This window comes from Leucoraja erinacea, chromosome 20 (assembly GCF_028641065.1).
Source record: "Leucoraja erinacea ecotype New England chromosome 20, Leri_hhj_1, whole genome shotgun sequence".
Classification (NCBI taxonomy): domain Eukaryota; kingdom Metazoa; phylum Chordata; class Chondrichthyes; order Rajiformes; family Rajidae; genus Leucoraja; species Leucoraja erinaceus.
The window spans coordinates 32,526,529-32,539,937 of record NC_073396.1 but is presented as its reverse complement, the minus strand read 5'-3'; the positions used below and the strand labels follow the sequence as shown (position 1 = coordinate 32,539,937).

At 38.5% G+C, this 13,409-nt stretch overlaps 1 protein-coding gene across 4 annotated transcripts in view; it reads left to right on the top strand.

The window, feature by feature from the left end:
- LOC129707052 (bromodomain-containing protein 8-like) overlaps window positions 1-13,409 on the top strand; it is a 57,365-nt gene that overhangs the window by 16,759 nt on the left and 27,197 nt on the right. For 2 of the 4 annotated variants that reach the window (XM_055651805.1, XM_055651806.1), the window contains exons 8-11: window positions 1,163-1,296; window positions 3,659-3,883; window positions 4,547-4,691; window positions 12,419-12,595. In XM_055651805.1, coding sequence (XP_055507780.1) covers window positions 1,163-1,296; window positions 3,659-3,883; window positions 4,547-4,691; window positions 12,419-12,595 — 681 coding nt within the window. The remainder of the gene's footprint in view (window positions 1-1,162; window positions 1,297-3,658; window positions 3,884-4,546; window positions 4,692-12,418; window positions 12,596-13,409) is intronic. The other 2 variants (XM_055651808.1, XM_055651807.1) reach the window with 2 other exon arrangements.

The window sequence follows — 13,409 nt, the reverse complement described above, 5'->3', positions numbered from 1 at the left end:
CATTTTGTGTCGACTCATTCCTTCTCTTCAGAGATGCTGCCTGTCCCACTGAGTTACACCAGCATTTTGTGTCTATATTCCCTTATCAAGTATCTGTACACTGTGAATGGCTCGATTGTAATTATGTATTGTCTTTACGCTTTGCACGCAACAAAAGCTTTTCATTGTACTCGTGACAATAAACTGAAGTGAAACAGACTGGCTTCCAGATTAAATATAGTGATTTAGAAAAATCAATTTGGTTAGATATAAAACAGATACAGTATTATCTGGAAGTTATTCTTCCTTATTGCTTCTGTCAAATGGGAAGATTGAATCATTAGCAGAATATCAGAATGCAGAATTAATTGGATACTTTTGTTAAAGCAGGTCCCTAAACTGAGGTGGGGAATTGGGTACATGTGACAGTTATCAGGGTTAAGGTAATGTTGGATAGACACACATATTCCTGAAACTCATGCTCTAGCAGATGTAATACAATTTTTTAAAATTCGATTCATTTCAGGATAAGGATCAGAGCTGACCCGAGTAAAAATCAAACGTATTCAGCTCAAATCTTGGAAATACAAAAATTATTAGCATTTGTGTGCATTTTTTAAAAGATTTGTTTTGACATCTTTGTGATATCTTTCCCCAGTTTCATTCTAATTGGCAACTAAACTTAATAAACTTTTCAATGTTGAGGGTCACTGTGCCAGGTGCATAGATTGTAGGACAGATATTCAATGTGCAACCACAAATTTGGACATGTTATGGCTATTGGGATAAATTTGTGCTAAAAGAGGTGCCAGAGAACATGGATAAAACCAAAGATCATCATCTTTGGACAGCTCAGCTTGTTGGTGCAATTAACAATTGACACTTTGTGGCTTATAAAAGCTTGAAGTTCAATAATCATTACATATCCTTATTTGAATTGATACTGAAAGTTGAAGGTTTTTTTCTGGTGGTAATGTCATTCATATCCATGCTCATTCTAAGACTGAAGAGTTTAAATGTGAAGATGAAAGACATCATATGGATAGACTTGTATTTTCAACATGTGCAAACACGTGGCAACTGAAACATAGTCAAATGATAATGTAGCTGATTTTATTTTCTTGAAAAAATAATTTTCTTGTGAATATGCTTTTTAAAAATAATAAAATTTTGTATGTTACAGCCCGTCAAGCAGCAAAAAATACCCCAAAGAGACCGACTAATCTGACCACCCGGTCTCCAATGGAATCGAGTTCTCCTGGAGTAGACTATTCTGTGCCAGATGCACATCAGCCCAGTGAGGACAGCCATACTGGTGTATGTATGAGACTGTCTCCCCTTTGTGATGCTCTCTTCAGTTTACTGCATCGCAAAATGTATTTTATGGTCAATTAAGAAAAATTGAGTGGTCTACATACGAGGGTTGGAGTAGGTTGCAGGCTGTTAATCCTGGTAGTTTCTTGACAGCGACATTTTGTTAAAATTAAAGTGATTGCTGCTTTGATTATTCATGCAGTTGCATATTCAATATGTATTGAGTAAATACTTGAAAGATAAATTTATAAGACTTGTTGACAACTCTCAATGTTGGCAAAGGAATAATGGGCTAAATGCTCTGCTTCATAATTATGTGATTGTAAAAATTTTTTTTTTCCTTGGTTTTGTCCATATATACCATTCTCAATGTTTGTAAATAGAAAAGTAAGGTCCTGTCAAGAAAACTAAGTACATTTTGGGAGATATGTGCAACCAGTAAAGTGTTTGAGGATCTTGAAGAGGAAAAGCTAGAGTTGAATAGGTAAAGGCTAGTTAAACTGGAGATGGATATGTTGAGTGGTGCTATATTGGCAGTTTTAAATGTGAACCTGATGGTGGGTATAGAATAAATACATTGATCAAGAGCAGCAGGCAATGCAGTGGTCCCTATGGTATTTTAGTAGGTGGGGATGGAATGGCCAGGAGAATGGTGGACAAACAGACTGACTACATAATTTCATATAACAGCTGAAAATTCAATTATGGTTTCAGGAGAGAACTTGTCTAACCTGAAAAACAGATACAAAATGAATCCGCCATCAGAATTGACGGTAGAAATAAAAATTAAGACAATTATGGAGACCTCGATCTTGCTGATGGTTGCTGAATAGTTTAGACCAAGACAGCAATAAGTCTCAGAGTTATCTGCAGGCCCTACCAAATCTGGAAATCTGGGGAGGACTTACTGATAGATGCTGCATTCCACATTTTGGATCTGGCAAATGACTTGTGGCTCCATAGTTTTCAGTGAGGGTTGCAAAGCAAAGGAATTAGAAGTAAAGGAAAAAATGTATTAGCTTTTACTAGTTTAAATTGTTGTTGAATGTTGTTAATTTTGTATGTTTATTTTAAATTACCTTTTAAATTATTACTTTTACATTTTTTAATTCCGTCTTTTTGTATGTCGGAATGATTGGGACATATAAAATATTTCACAATCACTTACAGCTTTCATAGTCAGCAAACAAGTGGCCCCAACTCCCCTGACTGCTGCTTCCTCACCTACTTAGCCTTACCACTGTCAAAGCTGGTTGGGGAATTTTACAATGGCACCTCTGCCCAGGGATGACATTGGCCATTTGCATTTGGCCAGTATAGGTATTGTGGGGAATGCAGGCCATAGTGATGCACATGAAGGACTAGTCAGCAGGATCTAATTCAAGATATAAAAATGTTGTAAATACTCTAGTAAAGAGGCAGCATCTATGAAAAAAGAAAAACAAAATTAATATTTCACATTGATGACCCTTTATCAGACAATCTGAAACATAATATTATTTTCTCAACAGATAGTGTCAAGAGTATTTTCACAATTTTTTGTTTTTATTTCAGATTTATAGTTTTTACACTGTTCTAGCTGCTTGTGGAAACTTGAGCTGTTCAAATGTATGAGTTCTTTATTCTAACTAAGCTGTCCTCTGATCAGCCATCATCTTATTAAATGGCTGAGCAGACTTGAGCGGTTACCCGCTGCTTCTTGTTTATATGTAACTCGGATCCAGCCGTGCTCATTTCTTGTCCCCCTTCACTTGCTGATGTACACTGCTTTCAGGTGCATCCAGTCCAGCGATTTTATAAGATTCTCACTTTTTTTAAGTCTCTCTTTAGCCTTAAACCTCAATATATTTAACATCCTATATTCTCTCCAGAATTTCTATTTTCTAAACAACTTTTTGCGTATCTCCAATTTTAAGTGTTTTGCTATTAGAAAGTGTACTACCTTTTATTTAGGCCCTAAAGAATACTTTATCATTCATGGTAAAAACATAAAATGCTGAAAACATGCGGGAGGTCCGAGAGCATCTGTGGAAAGAGAAACGGTGTTAATGTTTCAGGTCAGGCAAAGGGTCTTTGACTTGAAATGGTAACTTGGTTTCTACAGATGCTATCTGGCTTACTGAGATTGCCAGCATTTTCTGTTTTTATTTCAGGTTTCAGCAGCCACAATTCTTTGTTTTTCGACATCATTCCGTGATTCGATGCTAATGAGGAAACCTCTGCATCGTATGAGCTTCCAAACTAGGTGCCCTTTTAATTTAATGACTATTAAAACTGTCGTGTGCTGGTCCTGTCTTAAAGGTTTATGTGTAGGCTTGTGCTTACTTAGAAGGGTATATAAGAGTTTGTCTTTTCCCTTGTACAGTTGGTGTCGATGAACATTGGAAGTGCTCCGACTATTCCAGTAATCTCAGCCCCTGAGACTCCTGGGCCTGCTGTAACCTCCACTAATCTTGAAACTCCTCTGACTCCTGTTTTGGAGGATTCGCCCCAGAAAAGGTTATTGGGGCAGAAGGCCACGCCTCCACCCTCTCCACTGCTATCTGAGCTCCTGAAAAAAGGGAGTCTCCTGCCTACCAGTCCTAGGCTTGTAAGTAACCATCAGGTCTTTAATGAAAGAAACCTAAATCAAAGGCAAAGACCCAAAATGTAGGAAAACACAGACTGAAAAAGCAATTGAATAAAACATATAGTAATGGGTATAAAACCATGTTGATCGAAAGGTAAGGAGGTACACTATTTCAAAGTAATTGCGAGGCAAGTATAATCACTCCCTGTTAAAACCTACTTGATGAGTGTCCTGTGGATCATGCATTTTTAGGATCTTTTTATTACCAGAGAACAACTATTATTTTGTACATTGATTGTTGCTTACATTGAAATATTGAAATCATAATTATTTTTGCAGTTTGCCAGTGTAAAAAAGTGATTATCATTGATATTTATATATTGCTTAAGGGCCTGTCCCACTTTCACGACCTAATTCACAACCTTTTTTACTCGTGGACATTTTTCATCAGGCTAGAAAAACGCCCCGACCTACTTGATGCCACGAGTACCTACGACTAGCATCACGGCCTGCTACGACCTACCTACGACCTCATGACGACCATGCTGCGAGTATGAATCAAGGTCAAACTCGGCAGAGGTCGTGAATTAGGTTGTGAAAGTGGGACAGGCCCTTTAGGCTACCAGTAACTGATATACCATTCATTTCATAATAACAGGTCTTTTGCACCTATTTCTGTTTTAGGTCAGTGATGTTGATCCCCAGGTGAATTCAACACATGTTACTAGCCCCAATGTGCATGTTGAAATGGGAACAAGTGTGTCCACCCTGCATGTTCCAGAGCTGCAACCAGCTTGTACCAGTGTAACATTATCTCCCACACCAACAGGTAACATTTACCTTTATTCCTACTGTGTTCAATGATAATAAGGCAACCAGGCAGATTACTTAATTCAACAATGGAATATCTTGTTTCATCTGTTTCTGTTTACACAACAGAACTTAAATATATGGTTTGTACTTAAAAATATAATTTTAACCTAGGAATGATACCCACTGGAAGTAGCTTTGTCAAAAGGTGAAATTTGAATTAATTTATATTGACAGGCAGTCCTTTTTATGTAAAATAATATTAAAGATTTTGTTTTCCAATGCTTGCGACTTAGCTTCAGATAACTTGAGTAAATTGAGAGAAAGAAGTATTGTTGGAAATAGCAGACGATGGAATGATAACAATTCATCAGAATGCAAAGCAATTTTTAAAAATGATTTTCTATCTCTTCTACTCTGCCTTTTCTCTCCTTTCCCCACCTCCCTTCAACTCCCATCTTTCTTTATGGTTAGGTATTATGCTGAAATAACTTGCTTGCATAAACAAAAGTTTATTAATCAAGGTATTTACCTTTTTGTCTGTCTGTGTGACATTTGCACGTGTGCTCATATATTCAGCTTCATCATGATGTAGTTCATACGATGTTATGTGTCATTATATTGATTCTGGTTAAGTAACTTATTGATTCAGATACTAAACATTAGCGGACATTCTGCATTCAAATTCTATCATGGCAGTTGCAAAAAAAAGTGTAAAAACTCAACTGGTCTTTAATGGCCTTTAGTGTGGATGTGGTGAGGGATATATACCTATTGGGTTGGTTGCTACACATTTACTCCTGCAATAGAGTTCTAGACTTAACCGTAACAACAAGATTAACAATATACACTATATATTTAGCGATATTCTTGTTGATGTTACGGTTGGCAATTCTTCACAGTTATCACAGCAAGCATCACATCAAATTGGAAGGTGACAGATTATTTCCCTTTCCAAGTTGACATAAACAATGTGATATGGGTAATGCTGTAAGAGCTATAAATTTGTTTTCAAAGCATTCCTTTATCGATCTTTGCACCACTTGGGATATTCAACCCCAGGTGTTTTGATGGGATTTGCAATAATTCTAGAAATGGAATTCTGGTTTCAAACTAGAATTTTGTGCCATGCCCAATGTTCAGATTTTAGCACAATTTTCAACGTATGATCTGAAAATCAGCGACCAGACATTGGCTTCAGTGATTACTCTGCAACTTCAATAACATTTCTGCAATGAAAACAGACTTCCTGTAAATTATTTTCTGAACCTACCACTCTTGCTGAATGATATCATTGGAACATAAGGTTCAGAGACATTACAAGTAACCGTTGGGAGTGTATAAGAGAAAGAATAGAAGCACTCATCACCCAAGACCATTTCCACTCCGTGTTTACAGTTCCTATACTTCCGTCTACACTTCTCGGAGGAGCTAGTTCTGTGCTGGCCACATATCAATAATACAAGGCTCCAATGAGATATGTGACCTCAAGTATAGACTTGCACTTATACCAAAGCTCCGCTCCCATTTGAAGTTGGAGCATCCATCACTCTCGGTTTACTTGCCTGAGGATTATTGCAGGCTGCTGCCATTGATCTATGATGCATTGAACAGTTTTCTGCACATTGTTGCATTCGGGAGGTCGATGAAGGAGATAAGACTTCACCAACATTTCCTTCAGGCCGGGCATGGAGATTTGCCAGCTTTGCAGCCTCCTGCAAGGTGCAGGCACTCATAGATTGCACTCATACATTTCTTGCACGTCTTTCCCTGGCAGCCTTCAACCAGGGCACCTGCCTGTAACCTTGGATGGTCTCTGGCCTTTCTGAAAGTAATGGTCTCCTGTCAAAGTTCCTCTGAAAACTTGAGATCATGTTTGTTTTCCTCTACTCCACCATCATTTTAGCGTCAGTTCTCGAGGAGCAGCGCTTTTAGATAGTTGGAATATTTTTGCTTGTCCTGTATAAAGCCCTTTAAAGCTGTCTGCTGAGACTGCAGCTGCATAGCTAAGTGCCAGCAATTGCATGATATTGAAGCAATGACTTAGCATATGTTCAAGTGGAAATGGTGCATTGTTGCACCAGTAAACTCAATAACACTGTTTAACAGGCAGACCGTATTCCTAATGATGCTGTTTAAAACATTGTTCACTCAGCCCACAGCATTTTTGCAATTAGAAATGCTATTTCTAACACATCTTAAAGTTGCAGTAAATAGGAGGTCCTGATTTTATACAGCCCCTTTCACAACCTTGTGCTGAACCTTGGCACTTTAGAACCAATTAAAACAATTGTTGAGGTATAATTGATGTCACATGATCATGACCGCGGATTTGCACACAAACTCTCACAATTAACTAATCTTGTGAATAATATTTGGACATGCAGATTGAAGGTAGATATGGGCTAGAGTATAACCTGGACTGTGTATAACTTCCCTCTGCTTCCAGAGGTTTTGTGCTGGTCCAAAGTACTACAGTATCAGGAACAATAATCTAAAAGTAGATGCTGGAAATCTGAAATAAAAATAAAATGTTGGGAATATTCAGCAGATCAGCAAGAAACTGGTGATAACGGCAGTTTACATTTAACGTCACCAATGCTTCCACATGTCAAGGAATAATAAGAAGTCAAATGTGCTTTAGTATAGAGAGAAGGTCACAGGTGGAAAGAAAAAAGAATGTAGTGGAGACTAAGAAAGGTTGAATGTTAGACATGATGGTTTGTAAATTACATGACCACAGATATTCTCATTGCTTCTCCACTTCTATTTCTCTGCAACTTAAACATGTTTATTTTCTCACTTTTCCTCGCTGTAATGTAAAGTCATCAAACTGAAATGTTGGTTCTGCTTCTGTCCTCGGATGAAGTCTACTCTGCTGAGTTTTTCCAGTATTTTTTGTTTTTATTTCTGGAAGGTCTTGGTGGCCTTGGATGACAGCTCTCTGTTTAGATCACAGCCACAGAGATTCCACTGGTTTATAATTCTATTCACCAGCAGCAGCTAGCCTTGTTGTACAGTGCCCTCCATAATGTTTGGAACAAAGACCAATCATTTATTTATTTGCACAATTTGAGATTTATAATAGAAAAAAAATTGCATGTGGTTAAAGTGCACATAGTAAGATTTTATTAAAGGGTATTTTCTATACATTTTCGTTTCACCATGTAGAAATTACTGCTGTGTTTATACGTAGTCCCCCCCCCCATTTCAGGGCACCATAATGTTTGGGACACATGGCTTCACAGGTGTTTGTAATTGCTCAGGTGTGTTTAAATACCTCCTTAATGCAGGTATAAGAGAGCTCTCAGCACCTAGTCTTTCCTCCAGTCTTTCCATCACCTTTGGAAACTTTTTTTGCTGTTCATCAACATGAGGACCAAAGTTGTGCCAATGAAAGTCAAATAAACCATTATGGGACTAAGAAACAAGAATAAAAATGTTAGAGACATCATTCAAACCTTGGGCTTACCAAAATCAACTGTTTGGAACATCATTAAGAAGGATGAGAGCACTGGTGAGCTTACTAGTCGCAAAGCGGCTGGCAGGCCAAGGAAGACCTCCACAGCTGATGACAGAAGAATTATCTCTATAATAAAGAAAAATCCCCAAACACCTGTCCAACAGATCACAAGTCAGGTGTGGATTTGTCAATGACCACTGTCCGCAGAAGACTTCATGAACAGAAATACAGAGGCAACACTGCAAGATGCAAACCACTGGTTAGCTGCAAAAATAGGATGGCCAGGTTACAGTTTGCCAAGAAGCACTTAAAAGAGCAACCACAGTTCTGGAAAAAGGCCTTGTGGACAGATGAGACGAAGATTAACATATCAGAGTGATGGCAAGAGCAAAGTATGGAGGAGAGAAATAACTGCCCAAGATCCAAAGCATATCACCTCATCTGTGAAACACAGTGGTGGGGGTGTTATGGCCTGGGCATGTATGGCTGTTGAAGATACTGGCTCACTTATCTTCATTGATGATACAACTGTTGATGGTAGTAGCATAATGAATTCTGAAGTGTATAGACACATCCTATCTGCTCAAGTTCAAACATTTGTCTCAAAACTCATTGGTCAGCAGTTCATTCTACAGCAAGACAATGATTCCAAACATACTGCTAAAGCAACAAAGGAGTTTTTCAAAGCTAAAATATGGTTAATTCTTGAGTGGCCAAGTCAATCACCCGATCTGAACCCAATTGAGCATGCTTTTTATACGCTGAAGAGAAAACTGAAGGGGACTAGCCCCAAAAACAAGCATAAGCTAACAATGGCTGCAATACAGGCCTGGCAGAGCATCACCAGAGAAAACACCCAGCAACTGGTGATGTCCTTGAATCGCAGACTTCAAGCAGTCATTGCATGCAAAGGATAAGCAACAAAATACTAAACATGACTGGGGGGGGGGGGGGGGGGGACACACCATTTATAAACACTGCTGTACCTACATAGTGAAACCAAAATGTATAAAAATGGCCTTTATTAAAATCTGACAATGTGCACTTTAACCACATGTGACTTTTTTCTATTACAAATCTTAAATTGTGGACTACAGAAGCAAATAAATAAATGATGGGTCTTTGTCCCAAACATTACGAGGGGCACTGTAAATGAAAATATGATATGGGGCAGTTAGTCCAGAACGTTGGTGACTGATTATATTAATACATATCATCAGAAAACTGATCCTGAAAGTCCTCTCCCGAGATATTGTGGAATATACAACAATGCTTGCCACCATTTTATGTACTCTAGATGATGTCAATTTAGGCTTTGGCTTCCATGGTTTTATATGATTCAGTAAAGAGAGATATAGGAGGTCTGGAGAAGATCAGCCTATTCAACGTGGAGAGGAGAGTTTTTTTGGGAGATTTAACTGAGATCATCATCATGAACAAAAGTTGGTCTTTGTGGGTAACTTTTACTTCACCAACTGGGACTTGCTCAGTGCCAAAGGCAGAATTTGTTAGGTTTATCCACAAGGTTTCCTGAAAGAATGTGTGGGCAGCCCAACCCGAGAAGGAAACGTACTGGACCTTGTGTTGGGAATTGAGTCTGGCCAGATGATTGGTGTTTCAGCGGAAGAGCATTTTTAGGATAATTATTACAGTTCTGTGTGTTTTAAGATTGTTTTGAATAGGGATAAGGCAGGACCTTGTTGGAAGATACTAAATTGGAGTAAGGAAAATGGTGACGTTGTTAGGCAGGAGCTCAGAGGATACACTGGGAGCAATTGTTATTGGATAAGTCCACATCTGACACATGGGAGTTATTTTAAGGTCTGTTGATCAAAGTTCAGGATTGCCATGTTTCAGTAAGAAGGAGGGATAAGGATAGCAAGGTAAGGAAACCTTAGATCAGTGATTCCCAACCTGGGGCCATATGGCAAATTTCAGGGGGGCCACAGAAACATTTGGGGATTTAGGGGGCCACAGTTTCAATGAAGGGGGCCACCTTTTTTCCATTAATAATGTCAGGGAGGGCCACAGAAAAATTAAAGAGCCCAAGGGGGCCATGAACTAAAAAAGGTTGGGAGCCACTGCCTTAGATGACCATAAAGGTTGTGAATTTTGTCAAAAAGAGAAATAAAGCACATGTAAGGTTTAAGAGGATAAAATCAGATGGGGCCTGTGAGATATACAAAGAAATTAGGAACTTGAAGAAAAGTGGGCGACTTGAATTTCCAAAAGGTGTCACAAAATGGCTTGGGCAAGTCGAATTAAAGAAAATCCCAAAGCTTTTTAAACCTTTTTTTTCAAAAACAAGAGGGAAACCAGGGAGAATAGATGACCACTCGAGGATGGAGAAAGAAATTTGTGCTTGGAGTTAGGGGATGTAGGCGAGGTACTAATCCAGTACTTTGTATCTGTTTTCACCCAGGAGAGAGACATGGTGGACAGTGAGATCAGTGTGGAGAATATTAATATGCAAGGGCAGTTTGAGATTAAGAATGAGGAGGTTTTGGGCTCTTGAGCAATTGGTGGCTAATTCCCAGTGCAATTACGATCCTGATGATTCAAACAATGGCAACTTGCATTTGGTCAACATCGTCGTATTCATTAAGCAACCAATAGAAAATGTAATGAATAATCCAGTAAGACTACTCCCAAATGCACAGAGGATTCTCTCACAGGTTCTATCAGAACTATTGTCTTGTATCCATGTCACTGTTATTTAGCAGATGTGCAGCTGTTCTTGGTAACAAAGCTCTCAGCACAACAATTATTATCGAAACCCAGATGTGGCTTGAATTGTCCCTGATGCACAATCTTATGATTACAACTATCAGTCATGACAGTCTAGGACAATACTTTGGATAGAATTCTCACTGAGAGAACATTCTTGACCTAAAATTAGTATATAAAGAAGTTTAAAATTTAATGGAAAAACGTGCCACTGATCTGCTGTTACACTGCAAAGAGCTGAAGGGCAAAGCAGTCTGATTGGCGCATCAACAGCGTCTGAATTTGTTTTTCATCCCATTTATCACCAGCGCTGCAACAATGCATGCTTACTTCAGTTGTACTTTCTGACTATTAGCTGTACCAGCAAAAAGTACAAGATCAATAAAATCATGATAACGGCACAAACTGGAATTTCCCCTCTTGGCCTTGCATGATTCTGACTCCGATATGTAACAATAAATTTGCACTGAAGGTTGCAGTTCCATACTTAATATTTTGGTGTCTTACATGATCAGCCATTATTGATTTTCAATACATGCTTTAATGCTATCCAATTTAAATAATATTTTGGTAATAGTTTTGAATTATGATATTCTTCCCCCCCCCCCCCCCCCCCCCCCCCCCCCCCCCCCCCCCCCCCCCCCGGCTCCTGTTTAAAGTTCAGATAGATGCTCAGAGCCTCCTGATCGGTTAGGCAGTTGTAGATCAGTTACTGCACAAGCCTGCCAAATTTAACATTTTCATGGTTTCTGTTTGCCCTAATCCTGAAATCATTGTAGTTTGCTCCATTTTTCAAAGTTGCTAATAATTACATATTATGTATTTTGTTGTGAATGGAATTATGTTTATTCACCTTCATTTTGTGTAATTCCAGAAATAGGTATTTTTTGTATTGCCACTAACAATGTCATCTGGTTCCTCTGGTGGGTAATATCATTGATAAATAGCTAATCTTTATCATTTGTGAGAACAGGGCTAGATGAAGTTGTTGATATTCAAATGGTATCTGGGAATTCAAGACTATATATTTAATGTGCTGGTTTTATAAATTTGCATGCAATACCATAGATAGAGAGAACTCTAATTGTGCTCATGTATGGGGTATAGTTTGAGAAATATGTGGTTTGGTCATTATTTGGGCTGTACTACCTGTGTATCAAATACTTTTATGTTGTAAAGTGAGATTTTACATTCATATATGAGTTCAACTTTGGGATGCTGCAAATTAAATACCTTCTGATAGATAACCTCTATTATAGAGTAAGTACATGCAGCAGACAAATCTGTTTGTTTAAGAGAGCTGACCATAGCCCAATTTAATATCTGAATTGAAAAATACTCCCAACATACTCTTGAGGTGCAGTTTTAACCAAAACTTTTGCATTTTAGTGTCTGCAGTGGGAATTTTTCTCAAGCTATACCCCATACATTGAGAGCAATTTGGAGAGCACAGTTCACAGTGGGTTCATTCAATCAAATAAAGAATATGTGTTGAACGTAGTTCCTCTTGCCTACCTGCATGAGCCTTGTATCTTTCTTTGTGCACTTTATGTTAGGAGCCCCTACTCTGTCAAGGCTTTTGGAGGTCGGCCTCTCGCAGTTCACGTCACCTTTCGTTCCCTTCTCTACCATCAGCCGTGAGGCGCCACCTCCAGTTAAACCCATGCAAATTCTAGCTGACCAGGTGTATTCAGCCACCAACGCAACCATGACGCAGAAGAGCAGCAGGACAGGTCTGTCACTAGGCAGTCTAACCAACAATGCCAGATGTTTAAAGAAAAATTCAAATCCTGTTCCTTTTAAAGATTGTCTCAAACATCTGCATTTGGATATTGAAGAGAAATATCGTAAAAGCCGTGGAATTTAAAATATGAGGGTCAAATTTCCTTTGCTTCAGCGATACAACGTGAACTCAGATTGGACAAAAACCAATGATATTAGAAGTTATCTTCTTAAATCTGATTCTCAAACAAAGCAGCGTAAATCTGCCTTTACAATATTTTTCCTTGTATTTCTATCTTATAGATTTTGTGTAAAATGCCTTTGGTACCATCCTCACTAAATTTTTGCGCACATACTATTGAAAATTGTGCGTGCATGACGAATTTTCTGAATTGGGGAGACCATGAGGAATAAGAAATAAGAAATGCAAGATGGTGCTGATGTGTTAATATAGAAACATATCATGTGGCTTGGTACAATAATATAACAATGACTCTTGTTTTGGGCGAGATGTGCATTCAGAAAGAAGTTAGTGTTTCGGTTCCAAAAAGGAATTGGAAGTAGGAACCATGCCTGGGCCTTTGTCCGTGGAGTGTTATGGCAAATTAAATAGCTTCATTGAATGTGGGGAAAGTTTGTCTTGCATAAATCAAAGCAAGACTTTGAATAGTGGGATGGATTATATCGTAGAAAGTGCAATATAAAGGGTGGTGCTCCACTGACGTACTTTACAGCCCATCAAATATTGTATATTGAGGGATGCAGTTTAGTCTAGTTTAGAAATACAGAGTGGAAACTGGCTCTTCGGTCCACCGAGTCAGCACC